We start from the raw sequence: 18,295 nt of genomic DNA, 5'->3' as shown, positions 1-18,295 counted from the left end.
AGCCCCAGTAAATCTGGAATGAATTCTGAGAAAGCATGCCATGTTATGGCTGGCATATCTGTGAGCATGAAGCTCTGCTTCAGAGTGAGACTCAAAAGTTTGCAAAGTGCTAGTGCTGATGTCATTCCCTTGGAATGGAAGGGCTGTTGAAACAGTAAATACTTTCTGTGGTCAGAAGCTAGGTCTTGAGCTGGATCTTTCCCTCTCTGAGCAGGAAAGAATGCAGAACAAACCTAAAATGTGTATTTGCAATGGGAAAATCTTAATTAGTTTAGAGCTTTTTAGCTAGTTCAAACCATTTACATACACAGCTGCTGTTCATGCAAACATGAAAACTATGCATGGAAACTTCAACCTTACCTTGAAATGACAAGTTTGGGGGTTTTTATTCTCCTGTTTTTAAAGGCTGTGCTTGGTGTTCAAAAGTATGGTTGGAAAGTTCTGAAAATTGCATTTGTACTGTACGTGCAGAAAGGAACATAGGCACAGGCTAACAGAAGCATATAATGAAAGGCTTTAGTTCAGCAAGACTTGACACTGAAACCCTGTTAGCACCAAGCAGCTGCTGGGAAAGTAGTTAATTTTTTAGGCACATTTACTCTTGGCTATATCTGTGGAGTTTTGGTTATGACCAAAGAAAAACTGTGACAAGAAGGAGGATGACCAAAATACAAACTTAGATGTGGCCCAGATCTTAACAGCTGACTTCTCTGCTCTGAAAGGTTAATCTGAAACAGGGGAGCCAAATAGCCCACAGCCTGGGAATGAGAACCTAATGCTGTAGCTTGGGGATATCTGTAATAGCTCTTAGACGCTGAGATCTACAGGATAACTCAGATTTTTGTACTGTCCCTCAGAGGACCTCATTGAGCATTCACAAGGAGTTCATCCCCACCCCCAGCTTCCTCCTAGGAAGAAGAGTTTCGCTACGGCAGATGTGGGGAACAGATGTTGAGAGGAAAAGTTATAGCGGGACAATGACCTGAAGTTTTAGTTGGGCTCTTCTTTGACGTGACCGAACTTCTGTTCTCAGTGGCAAAGGAGGGAAGCTGCACGTGTCTGCTGCCTGTCTCTGCAAGCCTCAGTGTCAGCAAGTTGGCATACAGAGCTTTTATGTGCTGAGGAACAGAATAGAATAGAATTAACCAGGTTGGAAAAGACCTTTGAGATCATCAAATCCAACCTATCATCCAACACCATCTAATCAACTAAACTATGGCACTAAGTGCCTCATCCAGTCTCCTCTTAAACACTTCCAGTGACGGTGACTCCACCACCTCTCTGCGCAGCACATTCCAATGGCAAATCACTCTTTCTGTGAAGAACTTCTTCCTAACATCCAGCCTAAACCTCCTCTGGTGCAGCTTGAGACTGTGTCCTCTTGTTCTGTGTCCTCTGGTTGCCTGGGAGAAGAGACCACCCCCCACCTGTCTACAACCTCCCTTCAGGTAGTTGTAGACAACAGCATGGACTCCCCTGAGCCTCCTCTTCTCCAGGCTAAGCAACCCCAGCTCCCTCAGCCTCTCCTCACAGGGCTGTGCTCCAAACCCCTCCCCAGCTTTGTTGCCCTTCTCTGGACTCGTTCCAGCAAGTCAACATCTTTCCTAAACTGAGTGGCCCAGAACTGGACACAGGACTCAAGGTGTGGCCTAACCAGTGCTGAGTACAGGGGCAGAATGACTTCCCTGCTCCTGCTGGCCACACCATTCCTGATACAGGCCAGGATGCCATTGGCCCTGTTGGTCGCCTGGGCACACTGCAGGCTCATGTTCAGCCTACTATAGACCAGTACCCCCAGGTCCCTGCCTGCCTGGCCACTCTCCAGCCACTCTGACCTCAGCCTGTAGCACTGCATGGGGTTGTTGTGGCCAATGCATAGAACCCATCACTTAGATGTGTAAAATCTCATGCCATTGGACTTTGCCCATCTGTCCAGCCTGTCAAGGTCCCTCTGCAGAGCTTTCCTACCCTCTGATGAGTAACAGTAATAGTGAGCTAGGGAAAAAAAGGCTTTTCACCAATTCTCTGTTATCAGCATAGAGCATGTAAGATATTTTCTTCTCATCGTTTTCTGTTTCAGAAAGATTTCTGCTCTTTATTGGCTTGGGAGAAAGATGTTGAGCTTGATACTTAATGTGTTATGATAGAGTTTGGCAGGTAAGGCCAACTTCCTACTGAGGGAGGGATTCAGGACAGCTCTTGTTCTTCTTAGCTTAGTCTAGCTCAGGAGACTGTGAATAATAAAGTTTGTTACTGAAAGGAGATCAGCCATCCATGGAAACTTGAGAGTTTTCGATGGCTCTTGAAACGGGAAGCAAAGTATTTGGAATACTGTGAGAGGGTGACAATTCTGTGAGCTACTTTTTTTTTCCTCTCCCAAGAAAGGTGGCTTTGGTTTTATTAGCAGCTTTTTCCATGGAGCAGTTGTGTGCTGGGATTTTTGTGGGTTTTTTTCCCTAGCTTTCAGACAAAGGTTGGGCTTGCTGACCTCTGCTGAGGTTCCCTTCCAACCTGAGCTGTTCTCTGATGTTCTCATAGACATCACTCATGCATATTTATTGTTTTCTGTCTTTGCTTTTACATTTGCTTGATTTTCACAGGTCATTACCTATTGTTTATGGTGGGTTTTGGTTTGAATTCAGTGCAGGGCTCTAAGGCACACACTGTCCTTTGCATACGGTACAGTGATTTCAAAGCTTGTGATGAAAGGGCACTTCTTACTGTAGACTTTTCTTTGCTGTTGTGCTTGTAAAATGATTTATGGTGTCAACAAGTCAGGGCTGTGGGGTACAGCAGGACTTTACACGTGAAGTGCTTGGGGTGTGTGTGTGTGATGTGTCCAAGTGATCACTTGCACCCACACTTGGGAGGTTGAGCGTGGGAGATGTCAGGTATGGTTGGTCAGCACATGTGCATCATCTGAGGCATCATGTTCTTTAGAAAAATGTGATTCAGCTCTCAACCATGTCTCTAGTATTCATCAGCTTTCAATCCAATTCTCTTTGCAGTCACATTGTCACCTCAGGTCCGGGTGTGTCATGTTCCCTTACTCCAAAATCTCTGAAGAGTTCTCTTAGTCCACCTCCAGCTTATCAGTGTACAAACTCTTGGTGACAGTTGTGTCCACGTTACCCACATAAAAATCCACATCCTGTGCTTCATAACACAGAGCTACAGTGTGTCTGAGCCACAGAGCCTTTTCTGTTCTGAATGTATATTTGGGAAGAGTAGGACTCTTCACTGAGAAGTCAGATGTACTTACTTTTCCTGTTTTTTTGTCTGCTGGGTATACCCAACTGCCTTAGGTCTTAAAGTTCCTGTATTTGGAGCAGTTTGAACCTTCAGCCCTGAGCTGCAAAGGTCAGAGGACTTAGTTACTGTACGAAGTGATCATTTTTCACAGGAGAGGGAAGTGAGATTTCGTTGGGTTTCAGGGCTTATTTTCCTCTCCTGCTTAGTGTGACACAGATAGCATCCTTGCTAGAAAGCAGAGAGAGGAAAGAAAATTCAGTCCACATGTTTGGGATTTGAGATTGAGAATGATTCACGCTTAGCTTCTGGGGTTTGTAATTAAGGGTGACATAATAACCATAAACTTTCAATAAAATGGTAGCAGCATTTGTGTTACACTCTGAAGCTGCAGAAGCTGCTTCGTATTAGCATCCCTTTGAGATAAGCCTGCAGGAGCTCCACAGTTTCCAGATCCAGATCCAGGCTGTTGTGGTGCAGTCCTGCTTCAGTACTGATGCTAAAGGGAACCCTGAATTCTGAAACACCCCAAACTGTGGTGTTTTCACTGGGTCAGTATCTCAACCTTTTCCTTAGCCATTTTAGTCCGTCTGTGTAGTTCTCAAGATTTTACTCTAGCTAAATCCTGCTACTTTATGCACCTTATACTCTAAGGGTTATCTGCTGTGGAAAAAAAACAATCATGCTATCCTTCTCCTGAGTTATTACTGCTCCTTTCTTTTCCAAGTGGCTGAGACCAAAAGGAATCCAGGAATGCATGGAGCAGATCTGTCATTCCCACTCCACACCGAGATGCATTCTTGCAGGGAGAGATGGGCATTTACACTGGAGTTCTGCCACCAGCATTCAGCCAGCTCTATTTTCTGGCAGCCAAGCACATGGAATTTTTAAAAAGAAGATGTACTTTTTTTACAGCAGGTCACAGACAAAAATAAAGACACATTCTTGGGCTACAAGAAGTAGGTCAGGCTTTGGGAGAATCATTTATGCAAGCTGTTGATCCTGATCTTAGTAGTTTTTCTATGTTAACATTTTGTGCTTCCTCTGCCAAATCTGTGTGCTCTTCATAATGAGGTCCTGCTCGTTTTGCTTTAGGTGTGATCTCTCCTTGTGCTTTGGTGAGCAAACTTTGTACACTGACATTTTAAAAAATAAGAGGGGGGGGGGGGAAATGAAAGCCAAAAAAGTCTGTTCCTCATTTTCCATTAGAGAATATTGTAGTGGAAAGTGAAGCCTCTCTGTGCTGCAGTCCAAAAGGAATAAAGCTGCTTTGTGTCACCTCATTACTCTAAGCTGATGTTTTACCTCAAGACCTCTTTTTTTTTTTCTTATGAGGGGGGGCTAGGATGAGGAAAAGGCTAATTTCACTGCTCAGATCACCTCTGCAGCACTTCTGTGCTCAATTAATCCATCTAATTTAGGGGAAGTATTTCACACCCTGCCCAATGATAACACTGTGTAGCCCCTGCGGGAGGCTGTACCAGGCACGAGGCAGGAAGAAAGACTACTGCTAGCCAGACATCTGAATTAGCCTATCGTGACTTATTACCCCCAGGCTTGAACAGTGGCTGTTAAGAGCCTTGAGCTTTAGGTGCAAACAGCAGTGCAGGACAGGTAGGTGTGGGGTGGGTGTTGGAGCTCAGGGCAGGCGCCCTGCACAGCTTGGCTCACAGGGCAAGGATGCTCATCCTCTCTGGTAGCCTGGTGCTCTGGTGAGCAGGGAATTAGTGCAGCTCTACAGCCCATGGACTAAGGATGTGCTTGGTTAACAAACCAGGATTAGGTTCAGCAGTAACTGGGCTGTAGAAACCCCTGGCTTCTTCCACAGCTGATCTTTGAAAACAGGAGGGGTTTGCTCTGCAAAAGCAGATCCTCCTTAACGACGCTGTTTGTGGTGAACACCTCTCTGAATAATCCCACCTTGCTGAATAGCTGCAATTACTGGAAGTCTCATTGCCTTCTTTTCCTCTCTTATACTTCTAAAAATATTAACCCATACAACTGCATACCTTAAATTCACAAGAGCAAGAGAGGTGGTGCTCATGTGCAGGTGATGTCTCACTCTCCCATTTACAAATTCCTGAAGAAGAATTACTGACACAGCTGACATTTCTTGTTTCATTCTGGTCACTGATTTTTCTTCCTCTTTCCACATTCTCTATTTTACAGAATTTGATTCAGAAACAAAAAGAGTTCAAGACATTCTTTCTGGAATGGAGAAACCACAGGTATGTGATCCCAAATTACCACACACAATGAAGGATAGCAAATATGCGAAGCAGATTCTGTCACAGCATGCTGCTGATTTCATGGGGGAGCACCTCTGAACTTTGCCCTTAGTAGGTTGCTGCTGATGCTGTATATATCTGACTTATTTTGGTGGGATATAAGTTTGAAGCCTTTTTTGTGCTTGTGGATATTTGTGGGCTGCAGGAATCCTGTCAGCTGCCTGTTTCCACAGGACACCTCCCAGTATTCATACTGTGATGGGGAGCCCGGTGCACCAGGGTGATTTACATAGCTCCTACCCCATCTCCCCTGGGCTTAATTTTATTTGTCATAATAAATTGATGTCTGTAATCATGATTAAATTAAGCTAATTCTGTTATTCAATAGCAATTACTATATTCTATGTTTGTCTGAGCCATAAAAGCATGTGACCTGTAATGGAATTGAATCACCACCTTAATTGAGCCTATTAATGCTGGGTGTGCCCACAGCCAGGTAAGGCTATTAATACATCTGGTTGTAAGCCCTTTGAATGTGATGGCTTCCTAGTTTGGTGTGTCAAGTGAAAACCAGAAAGGTGTTGTAGATCTAAATGAGCAGTCCAAACAAGCACTGGAAGGAGCATTCATGAGGCAGAGGGAGATGGCCTTGCTTTGGGAGTTTTGCTCTGTCAGGGCCCAGGCCTTTCTCTGTCCAGCTGAAAAAACTAGAGAACAAATATGCAAATAAAAAGATAGCTGTTGGAAACCTCATCTAAAGACTGGATTCAACAGGAGCTGGTAAAGGTTGATACAAAGAAAAATCTCCAGCAGGAGCATGAAGGCGGGGGGGGCTATTCCTTGGATGCAGAAGTGGCAGATCTCAGGGAGAGGCAAGCATGAGCACAGGCTGTGTTTTATTTTTAGTCTGTTCTCTTGGATGCTTTTGTTCTGAATAGATACAAAAGCTGTTCGATCATAAATTGCTCAGTCAGTAGGTGTTGGATCCTTGTGTCAAAAGCAGGTTCAAAGCAGCCACAATCTAAACCAGACCTGCAGAGATGGTAAATACCAGGGGGGCTACAGCCTGGGCTTCTGTTTGCAAGAGGAAAAGTCGCTTTATTTTGTGTAGAAACAAGTGACAATATTAAGCTGAAGATGAGTTTCTGGGAGATAAGAAGGGAAGAAAGTACACTTGACTCAAAAATACTCTGTTGTAGAGAGTGAGGCAGTATTTTTGTACTGATGACTTACCTGAGTGTTGCTCTTCTGGTAAAACGCCCTGGCTACATGCCTCCTACAAACACCAGGAAACCTGTCATGAAAAGCGTTATGTTATACTTATTATCTACAGAGGTAAGGAGAGAAACTCTGAGCAGTTCACAGGATTCTGAGCTCTGTACAATTAGATTTATGGTAACCAGAATATCAAAAGCAGAGGGGAATAACTAAACAATAAATAACTAAAAATAGACCAAAATAATATTAATCTTTTTTTTGGACAAAAATGAAATTTCAAACATGACAAATGCTTGTTCAATAAAATGACATTTAGTGAGAAGATGCTGGGGATTATCAGTTATTTTTCTCTGTAGCTGTGACATTTGTGAGTAATTAAACTCATAAGAGAGGCACAAACCATTAATTGCTCTGATTGATTAAGTGTGTGCATAGTCAGTATTTGATAGAAATAGAATAGACTTAACCAGGTTGGAAGAGACCTTTGAGATCATTGAGTCCAACTTATCATCCAACACCATCTAATCAACTAAACCGTGGCACCAAGCACCCCATCCAGTCTCTTCCTAAACACCTTCAGGGATGGTGACTCCACCACCTCCCTGGGCAGCACATTTCAAGGACTAACAACTCTCTTTCTGCGAAGAACTTCTTCCTAACATCTAGCCTAAACCTCCTCTGGCACAGCTTGAGACTGTGTCCTCTTGTTCTGGTGCTGGTTGCCTGGGAAAAAAGACCAACCCTCACCTGGCTACAACCTCTCTTCAGGTAGTTGTAGAGAGCAATAAGGTCTCCCCTGAGCCTCCGCTTCTCCAGGCTAAGCCACCCCAGCTCCCTCAGCCTCTCCTCACAGGGCTGTGCTCCAAACCCCTCCCCAGCTTTGTTGCCCTTCTCTGGACATGTTCCAACAACTCAACATCTTTCCTAAACTGAGGGGCCCAGAACTGGACACAGTATCATACTGTGCAGAAACAGTCAAGTGGACTTTCTTCCTTGGTGAGCCTTATGCATATATGAGTAAACAACAGAACCATCTCTAGAAAAGCAATTGTATAGAAAGAAATTATACTGTCAAAATGAAAGGGCACAGAGCAGTAAGTCAGTGGCAAGTGGAGTGATGCTGTGTCTGTAGCGCATAGCTTTGGTTGGTCCAAGCAAGCAGCTCTCCACCATCTGAAGTCATCTGAAGGACTCAGCCCTCTGAGCAAATCCTGCAGGAGGCTTTTCAGCTGTGGTGTTGCTTGGAGCCGTCTTTAATCTACCTTGTCCCGGTACTTTGTGTGGCAAGTCTCTTTCATCTTTCCAAGTACAGAATACACAGACTTTTGCACACTTGAAAAGTTACTGAGTTACTACCAAACCCAGGCTTTTCATAAATCCTCTTGCCTGTTTGTGAGTCCAGTAGCCAAACTGTAAGTCTTGTTGTAGCTTTATCCCATCAGTGGCAATAATTTTAAAGCCTTTTGCTTTTCTTCCCCCCACGTGTTTTTAGTGAAAATGAAATACATCTTTAATTCACATTATCACAGACAAAGCAAGCATTCTCTAAAAGAAACGCCTCAGTGAGGGAAGGGAAACTTGATTCTGGGTTTCCTTAGTGGTGGGGGGCGACATAGCCACCGCACAGCTCAGGGGACATCACCTCCTGCAGGGTAATGCCACAGGTCCACAGAGTCAGAGCTCAAACATTGGTCTGACTTCCCCAAAGGCAGCCTGCTCCCGCTGACTCGCTCTGCAGCAAAAACTCATATGTAATCATCAGGATTTTTGCCTAAAATCGCAGGATTGGAGCCATAGTTTAAAAGCAGAACCTCGACTTGGTAATAACCGTGAATTCATTTGACCCTCATGTCTTTCAAACATTGCCCTCAGGGGAGTAAATGAATGTTGCTTGCAGTGTAGTTCTCACACATACAATAAAACCCCCAAACCACACGATGCCTGTGAATGCTAACCCGGACTTTGGAAGATAATGAAAGTTGTACAGAAACATTGTTCGTTACCTGAAAGACGGGAAGGGGCCGATATTCATCAGCCTTGTAACCTTATTAAAGGAGTGCAGGAGTTGGGATTCTTTCCCAGGGGCTTTTATAAAATAATTATTTACACCACCAAGTTTTGATAGAGTAGAAGGCAGGCATTTACTGTGTAAACTGAGAAGTTTTCAGAAACTAATTAACTGCGCTTTTCACCAGACACACAAAACTCCTTGTGGGAGAATCTTTTGTTAGGTCTCAGCTAAAAGGCCGAGCCAGTCCTGTTCAAAGTGAGCACAGCAGTTTTGGGGATAGATGAGACAGGATGGGGTAACAAGAAAGCAGCACAAAGGTTTACCTGCCCATCCTAAGAAGAGGTGCTCTGGGCTGCTTGTGTTTTAGTTGGTTGGAATTAGGGCACCATTACTGAACTATAAACTTCCAGCAAAGCATTTTTGTCTGCGCATTGAGTAAGTGACGTTGAATCCACCATTGGGATGCTAGATCTGCTGTTGCTTACAGTATGGCACGGGCTGGTCTAGATCTGTTCATCTGCTCAGTATCTTTTGAAAGGTGCTTGTTTCCCTTTTGTAAGTGAGTGAGAAGTAAGAGAAGTTGGAGTTAAAGCTTCTGAGCTGGTTAGTGAGTGCATGCTTGTTATTCTCAGCATATGATAACCCCATTTATTTAACTTGCCCTTTCACAGCAGAGCTGATGCTTCCTGCTTCGGATAGGAGTTCATTGCTAAAGTTAAGTAGTGGCTTTGGACATTAAATCAGATATTGAGGAGATATGCCTTGCGCTGGTAAACATGATACAATACCAAGCCTGTTAGCCTAGGAGCAGCAGATAGTTTTATCTCAAGCCACACAAATAAACCCATTCCCAGCGCTCGTGCTGACGTGCATAGCTCTGTGCCGCTTTCTGTGCCCAGGGAAGGCATAGATTTGCCTTCTCTGACTTTACCATGCAGACAGTGACCCCTCACTTGCTTTACTACACTTGCCCTGTGTACTCAGCACAGCTAAGAACTGTATTTAATGATTCCTGGTGTTTATTTTTAAACCTCCACCAGCAGTTACTGTTTACATAACAGCACCAAAGCAGGCCAGCAGCCCCTCTGGATGCTGGGTCAGTGGGAAGTTAATGGTGTAGCTGGAGCAACCGGCTTTGGACTTTTATCCCCTGCACGGAAACGTCTGACTTCAGAATAACAATTTGACAGTTTCTAGCTGTTAGTCCATCAGATACTTTCTCTTATTTCAAGAAACTACCAGAGCCCTAACTTTTTGCAGATTGCTGAAGCTTGGGAAGGGCCAGAGGTTCTGCCATACGCAGGATATATACGTGTGTCCTTGGGAGTAGTCAGAGAGGAAAACATTTCACTAGAACATTGGCAGGATATCGTGCCTCCAGCTCCAAGTCCGTCTGAATTTATGAAAAACAATTATGCAAGCATATTTCCATAATAAAAGAAACTCTGTGTTGATGGGGTGAGCTGGCATAGTAGTAATATATGTTAAAAAAAAATAATAAAATATCTGTTTGGATCTTACTATCCACTTTTCTGATCAAAATATTATTTAAAATACAGACTTTTAGCTCTAATTACCTGTGCCACAATTCCATTCACAGATGTGTGTGAGTCAAAGTTAAACTCAAAAAGTTAACTCATCTGTCATACTTCAATCACTCGAGATTCTTTTAAGCTACCTCAGCCAGTATCATAGTATCAGTCAGGGTTGGAAGGGACTACAAGGATCAGCTAGTTCCAACCCCCCTGCCATGGGCAGGGACACCTCACGCTAGATCAGGCTGGCCAGAGCCTCGTCCAGCCTGGTCTTAAGCACCTCCAGTGTTTAAGGGCCTCAACCACCTCCCTGGACAACCCATTCCAGGGCTTTACCACTCTCATGGTGAACAACTTCTTCCTCGCGTCCAGTCTGAATCTCCTCACCTCCAGCTTCATTCCATTCCCCCTAGTCCTATCACTACCTGATATCCTGAGAAGTCCCTCCCCAGCCTTCTTGTAGGCCCCCTTCAGATACTGGAAGGCCACAATTAGGTCACCTTGGAGCCTTCTTTTCTCCAGACTGAACAGTGCCAACTCTTTCAGTCTGTCCTCACAGGAGAGGTGCTCTAGCCCTCTGATCAGTATGAGCGTTCTCTGGTCCAAGTTTTTGAAGCAGAAATTTATTTCATAGCATCAGAAAAACGGGACTAGAGCAAGAAACCCCCTGAAAATTCCTACAACAATTTGCACGTTCATATTTTTTACCAAGAAAAAGCTTGGTGCTACCGAAAACATCTCGCCTTACAACTTGTTTTTCACATTAGGTTGAACAGAGGTTTTCTTCTTGGCAAGACTTCAGTGTGCTGCTATAAATTAAAATCTTCAGCTTTTGAGAGCATGGTGTTTTAAGTTAAGATGAGACATCTTGTGGTGTCACCTACTTGTCAGCCTGTAAGAAACAGGCTTATGATTTGCTCAGAAAGAATCTGCTTGATATATGGGTATTGCACATGAGAGTTGCAGAGCTCTTCAGCTGGAAGCAATGTGTTTCCATCTGAGAAGTTAAATATTCTCCATTATAGCAAAAGATCCAGAAGCTGGATTTGTAAGCAAGCAGTCCCTGAATTCTGATTGCTACTATTTTGTTACCAAATGATTTATGTGTTAAGGTGTTTCAGTTGTCTCAAGAAAAAGTGTAGGAAATGCGTAGCCAAGCACCTGCAGCATTCATCTTGCACCCTCTGAAGTAACAACATTTTACTCTGTGTGTTGGAAAAAAATCTGTTAAAATGGTAGAGCCAGTGGAATTTGATGCATACGAGACACAGGATAAAGAAAATATAAAACCTCATGCTTTGATTCTTCCTCCTGGAGGCTGGATTAAATAAAATGTTCTCTACCCACCTGAATGCATTCCTGTGCAGACTTCCCTAAGTGATCTTGGTTTGGCAGGGGGGGTTAGACTTGATGATCTCTGGAGGTCCCTTCCAACCTCTAATGTACTGTGATACATTTTCACTACAATTAAGAAAGAAAAGCTTGGTTGTTTTCATTAGGAAAGGAGAGTTTGTGGCAGAGAGCTTAAGGCTGTGGAGCCTTTGAGCTTCCCTGGGCTTTTTTCTAAAGGCATGCATAAAAATGTTGTGCTGTCTTTCCAAGATAGCCAGCACAACTATTGTTATTTATTTCTTTTTCTTTGGAGACAGTGGTGAAGGGGATTTTTTTTTTTCCTCTCTCTTTCTTGGCTTGATAACAGAAGGCTCTTCTCTGGGAAGCTGCTGTTTGGTATGTGCAGCTGATGAGCGATGCCTCTGGCACGGTGCCCACAGGCTCTCCTGGTGAGAAAGGCAGTGCTAGCTCTGTGAGCTGAGTCTAGAGTTACCTGGGGCCTGTGTTTCCAGAAGAATACAGCTGCACTGGTGGAATGATGAAGTTGTTTTGATGCAGGTGTTGGAGGGATTTTTACAGTTTTCTAATAAAAGAGGATCCTCATCCCTCTGCCACCGAGGTGTTGCACCAAAGGACAGCTACAGATCGTACAAGGCAACCTTTCTCTTAGGGCACAAAGTGATTAATTTGTACTCTAATTTTTAATTGACTGGTTGGACTTGTATGGATTTTTCCCTTGTGCTTTTGAGTCAGTGTAACCTTGCAGGTTGAATTGGTCGGTTGGGACGGGGTTTTTTACTTCTTTGTAGTTGAGTGATCACAGTTTCAGCTAACGAGAAGGAACAGGAGGACTGAGAAAGCCATCAGAGTTTTATAAGAGAATCACTCTAACAAAAGCTTTATAAAAATAATTGCAGACAGAACACGGCAGGATGAAGTCTTTGTTCCGCTTAGTTCCACTACCCTTCTGGTCACGGCCACAGCAGCAGGTAGCTGCAGAACAATGCACAGCATCCTTTGCTGGATGCTCAAACAATGATGAGGCAGTTCCCTGCAGGGGGACATCTCTCTGTAGTCTTCATCTGTTGGAGATTAGTTTATGCCATGAATCTGTATTTTTGATGATGATGACCACTGATAACCCTTTACTTTTCATCTCTAACTCTGCCATTTCCTTCAACAAATTGATTCTGAAGATGCAAGCAAAAAGGAACTACTTAGAGGATAGTGTTTTTTCATGGAATTCAGAGTAACTGGTGTTTCTTTTATAGGTTACAAATATTCAAGCAAGAACAGTTTTACTTTCCTGGTCACCTCCCACTGGCCTTCTAAACGCAGATAGACACAACAACGGTTTGCCTTACACCTGTACCTATGAGGTTGCCTTATCAGATAAAGGGAGGGATGGAAAATACAAGATAATTTACAGGTAACAGCATCATTTTTACACTTGTGTTTTCAGTGGGAATAAATTCTCTGAGCTTTCCAGGCTGTATTCCTGCAAGCCCATCAGTGGCAGAAAAAAGGGTACGTGTGAACATCCAGTAATTGCTTGCTCGCTGTCCCACCAGCCCCACTTGCTGAAGGAGCTTGCAGGGAGCTGGTTGAGTGCATGTCACAGGGTCCCTAATTGCCTTCCCATCCCACCTCCCTGGGACATGGCAGATCCTGCATGCAGTGCTGCCTTTCATGCTAAATGTCAAAACCTTTTGTGTACACCGTGCAGGCAGGACATCTGCCCTCCTAATGGACTACATTTGTGTGGCCTTGCAGAATTAAGAGCAGTAAAGCTTGCTTTTTGAGCTAGGTTGAGCAAAAGGTTGGGGGCTTTACTGCTTTGTAGTGCCTTAGATGAGTGGAGGAGGCAGCCAAGCAGGCTGAGTAGGCTCCCCAGGAAAACCCAAATACTTGGCTCTCACCAGCCTTCAGTAGAAGTTCTGGGGGATTTCACTGTCTCTCCATCCAGTGATCCTCTGAGCTCACTCTGTGATCAAGTACATATGGTTTTATGCTTTTCTTTCCCCCCACCAATGACGTCTAGGAAAGAAAATTTTGAGATGTGACCTTGGCTATTGTGAAATAGCTAATCCTTCCCAAATCTCATTAAATAAAGTCCAGGTGATACAGCATTTATGGAATTACCTCGTGGGGCCAAACCATCTCCTTTCTTAAGACATCCTGTGAATTATAGAGTATTCCTCTGGGCGTGCTAAAGGTGGATCTGCATCAGCTGCCTTGGGTAATATAAAAAGAGCATATTAACTGGGGAAGGCTGCCTGATATTTTTCTGGTATTTACACTAGCTGTTTGTGAGCCAGTGTGAACCATCTCTATAGGTTAATGTGTACTGCTGAGCTCTCAAAATGGGAAGGACACTGTCTAGTACTTCTTGTGCTTGCTGTTGTGATGACTGCACATTTTCTCCTGGTTATGAAATGCTGTGCATCTGTTTTAAAGCTGCTCATAGTAATCTGTCTCCTGCTGCTGGCCAGAGGACAGCCATTAGCTTAAGGTGGTGCGTTCCATCACGAGCAGCAGTTGTCATTATTACCGTGGGCAGAAGAAAGTCTGCAATATGCTGAATACATTGTCTGTGCAAGAAGATGCACTTCTTTCAGAAGGAAAAAAAAATGGTATTGCAGAGCACTGGGTTATATGAACAAAATGAAGTTGGGATTGGTTTTTTTTGGTGGGTTTCTGGCAACGCAGCAGGCGTCTGCTTTCTGGTTGATTTTTGTTCTCTTGATTTTGAGACATCTCCTTGTATTTTTCCAGTGAGCTATGAAATACTTCTATATGCTAAATTTAGATTTGTGTTGTTTGCCATATTTTAATAAAATCCTGAATCAGCCAAGGACTTCCATGAGATGGCTGTTACTTATGAAGCACTGACCCATACCTCAGTCTTTACAGAACTGGCGACACATGACTGAGCGTAGGGTTCATTTACCAGCAAACAAGGCACGAGTAAAAAGAAAAGCCCTGCCTGTGTTGGCTGCATTTGAAATGAATAAATTATATGCTGGGGTTTTTTCCCTAATATGTCTGAAACTGTACTTTTCTTGCTATTGAAAGAGATCTGGGTCCAGCTGTTAGGTCATTAATAAAACATCTCCTTGCCCTGGTCCTCACAGAGAATATGGTTCTGGAAGAAAAAGCGAATCAGTGAAATGGTTGTGCAACAAACTGTTCTTTTTTCCTCTGAAGCTCAATGACTCACTTTTGTATATGGTATTTTGAAATTCTGCTCTTCTCAGCGCCAGGAGGGTTGAAAAGCACCACGAGCTTTATGCAAATATCAACAAAAATGTAAGGATTGCACTGAAATAAACCCACAGAGGATAGTTCACTCTGTAAACTGGGGTGATAATAACTTTTCTTCTGTGTACATACAGCCATATAAAGTTTTCAAGAAACATGAAATGTTGTTGACACATTGTTGGTCTGTTGCTTACTACTGGGTTTCTGTGGTGGGATTTGTTTGTCTTCTTTCATATCATAGTATGAGGGAGTTGACTAGTCACTGGAAAATCACTAGCTGTGCTGTGTGTGATACTGCTTTTCATAATGAATTGATTTGTTGGGTTTGGGCTTTTTTCCTGCAGTGGAGAAGAATTAGAATACAGCCTGAAAGACCTTAGGCCAGCAACAGATTATCACGTCAGGTGAGTTAGTGTGACTCTGGATGTCACTTAAATACACACTCTTGAATCATATGTGAATGAATGTGAAAGTTTTTTATCTAACTGTCCAGAGTAAGTCAAGAATTTCATGGTCACCTCTGTAGATGGCTTTGCTTCAGTGGCTTCTAAATATTTTCTGATGGATTTATCATAGTAGTGTCATAGTATCAGTCAGGGTTGGAAGGGACCGCAAGGATCATCTAGTTCCAGCCCTCCTGCCATGGGCAGGGACACCTCACGCTAGATCAGGCTGGCCAGAGCCTCATCCAGCCTGGTCTTAAGCACCTCCAGTGTTTAAGGGCCTCAACCACCTCCCTGGACAACCCATTCCAGGGCCTCACCACTCTCATGGTGAAGAACTTCCCCCTCAAGTCCAGCCTGAATCTCCCCACCTCCAGCTTCATTCCATTCCCCCTAGTCCTATCACTACCTGATATCCTGAGAAGTCCCTCCCCAGCCTTCTTGTAGGCTCCCTTCGCATACTGGAAGGCCACAATTAGGTTACCTCAGAGCCTTCCCTTCTCCATTTATCTCAGACTTTAGTTTAGGAGAGTGTGGACGATAAGTTGAAAGCTTTTTGAACAATACATTTTCTGTCATGTTGGGTTTATTTTCTACAGTAAGAGAAAGAAACACATCCATGTGTTTATATTTCTGTCTGTATCTATAACAGGCCTGGAAGTGCTTGTTTATGGAAGTGGGATACCTCAAGCTTCTTAGATATTTCTCTCAAGCAGCAGGTGTTTGTTTCCTCAGTTACTGTAACATAGACGTGCTAGCACCGAAGGTACACCAGGGCAGTTTCTTCATAAATGCTCCTTGCTTTGTGAAGTAAGTCTGCTGACTGCAGATCCATCTGAACATAGTCATTCAGCATTTATTTAAAAGGGATTCACGCTGGCTCACCTTGATATTTTCAGAGCCTGCTTCTCTTTGATTCTAAAACTGTGGTTTACACATTATTAACAGTTAACACATTCTCGGTTTCCTTCCTTGATGTTTTTAACACCATCTGTGTTGTTACCTATTCATTTTGCTTTTTTTTTTTAAGACTTTGCTTATGAACTGAGGCTTCAAATTCACATCCTGCTCGCTTATGCTCTATATCCTTTAAGAAAATAATAATCCTTTCACTCCTGTCTATTGTTTCCTTCTGTTTTCCCAGACAGGGGCTAGGTTTGCTTTGCTTTTTCACATCAAGGCTGCTCCTGTATGTAAAAATTCAAAGAGCAAATGCTTTGCTTCTGAGATCTAAAAAAAACTCAACCCTAAAATGTGTCTCTCATGATCTGATACTATGGCTTCTATTTTTTTTTTTCAGAATACTTTCTAGTGGAGCCCTAAAAATGGGCTTTTCAAGTAGGAGCACCAGACAAGGAGTAACTTCTTGTAAATAAGTAAAAGAAGCAGGCTCGGGGCTGGGCAGGAATCCCAGTCCTAGCAGCAAATGGATGGTAGCAAGGAGGAGAAGGTTGTAAAACACTGCTGAGCTTCCTGCTGTAAGCACCCAAGCATCACTTTTAAAGCCAGCTTCAAACAGCAGTGTGGTCCTTGTGCGCAGTGTGGTGCTGAGGTCTGCTGTGATGTTTAGGAGCGTCATGGGTATTTGCCCCATGTCTTGGCTGACTTCTCCCTAACTACAGCTCTCTCCACCTTCCTGCAGTTTATCAAGTTATAAATCATTTGTGAGCAGTTAGCAATGACTTTTGTTTAAAAGGAAGGAACTGCTAAATATAGAAGTCAGTCTTAGAAAGCGGCAGTGTGAGGAGCGGAGGGAACTGCCACAGATAAGGCTGGCTGCTTGCTCTCCACAGCAGGTTTTTTGTATTCACTGCAACCACTTTATACACTAATGACTATGGAGAAATAAATCTCTTAAGTAAAGAAACTTATAGGGTCAACAATTACTCAGCAGGTCGCCTTGGGTCTCCTTAACCTTGGCAGAATCTCTCAGGGTTTCGTGTCCACACACAGAAGCTGTTGTCCTTGCTTCTGCCCTGCTGCACCTGGGCACCCAGGGCAACCTGGTTCTGTCTGAACCTACCACCTGCATTTCTTCAAGTAATATTGTTTGGGTACCTTCAGAGATGGCTATGCTCAGTCTTTCAGTGATTTGCAGAAGATGCTCCTTATGCTCCATTTGACATGGTTGCATTGGCCCATGGTATGTGTTCCATGGTTGATGTGGTAGTCTTAGGTTATACCTTCAAAATCTTTCACAGATCTTGAGCAGAAAAGTTGCACACTGTTGGGTGTGAAAAGGAAAATAAAGATGGAGAGAAATCTACCATGAGACTGGTTGTGCCAAAACAATTCTGGGGCTTAGGGTCTATTCTCTTCTTGCTTCGTGGCTCTGGAGAGATACTAACTTGCTTCTGCTTGACCTTGGCTGCGTTCTTTTGGTTAGGTCTAACAGCAGCTTTCTCTGCTCTCTCTCCTCTCCCTTCTTTGGCCAGGGGGGCCTGGGTGGGCAGGGAAGGAGCATTTTTCACTCCTGACTGCCAACAGGTGATGGGTAAAGCAGCACTCCAACAGCGTTCTGGCAAACTGTTCCCAGAAGGTTTGATTCTATGTAGGTGGCCACAGTACATAAGTTACTCTTATCTACTGAGAACAAATTTAGAAGTTGCCCTTTCTTAACTCTAACTCTGCATTCAAGTACACAATAGCTGCAGCCAGCTTCAGGGTCATCGTCTGGTCATGGTTTGAACTTATTTTTATTTTTTTGAGTAGAGGACTTCCAATTTGTGCTTTCCTTTTGCTGTGTGGAAAATGTGAAGGGAAAAAATAACATCATTAATTTTTCAGAGCAAAGGACCTCGTGGGGAAGTGCTCAACTAGATTGTATTCACTTTCCCACATTATTTGGTATTGTATATCCCCCCTGTGTGCTGATGGATAGAGGGTTTGCTTTGAAGAGTTTTAGTTCGTTGGAGTAATTTTTCTGAGCTGTGTTAGCTCTAATTCATGGAGTTGTTCAACTCAGTGTTGACACCTGAGCTAGGTAGGAGAAAATTGTACCCACTGAAGGAGACCACC

The 18,295-nt window shown here is 43.6% G+C and overlaps 1 protein-coding gene across 1 annotated transcript in view; it reads left to right on the top strand.

Moving 5' to 3' along the window:
* Window positions 1-18,295, top strand: part of FNDC3B (fibronectin type III domain containing 3B) — a 229,775-nt gene that overhangs the window by 148,875 nt on the left and 62,605 nt on the right. Inside the window, exons 7-9 of the mRNA XM_054166761.1 lie at window positions 5,419-5,477; window positions 12,845-13,002; window positions 15,179-15,238. Of these exons, the coding sequence (XP_054022736.1) occupies window positions 5,419-5,477; window positions 12,845-13,002; window positions 15,179-15,238 (277 nt within the window). The remainder of the gene's footprint in view (window positions 1-5,418; window positions 5,478-12,844; window positions 13,003-15,178; window positions 15,239-18,295) is intronic.

This window comes from Dryobates pubescens, chromosome 13 (genome assembly GCF_014839835.1).
Source record: "Dryobates pubescens isolate bDryPub1 chromosome 13, bDryPub1.pri, whole genome shotgun sequence".
NCBI lineage: Eukaryota > Metazoa > Chordata > Aves > Piciformes > Picidae > Dryobates > Dryobates pubescens.
Note: the sequence above shows the minus strand (reverse complement) of the source record. Positions and strands in the feature narration are given on the sequence as shown.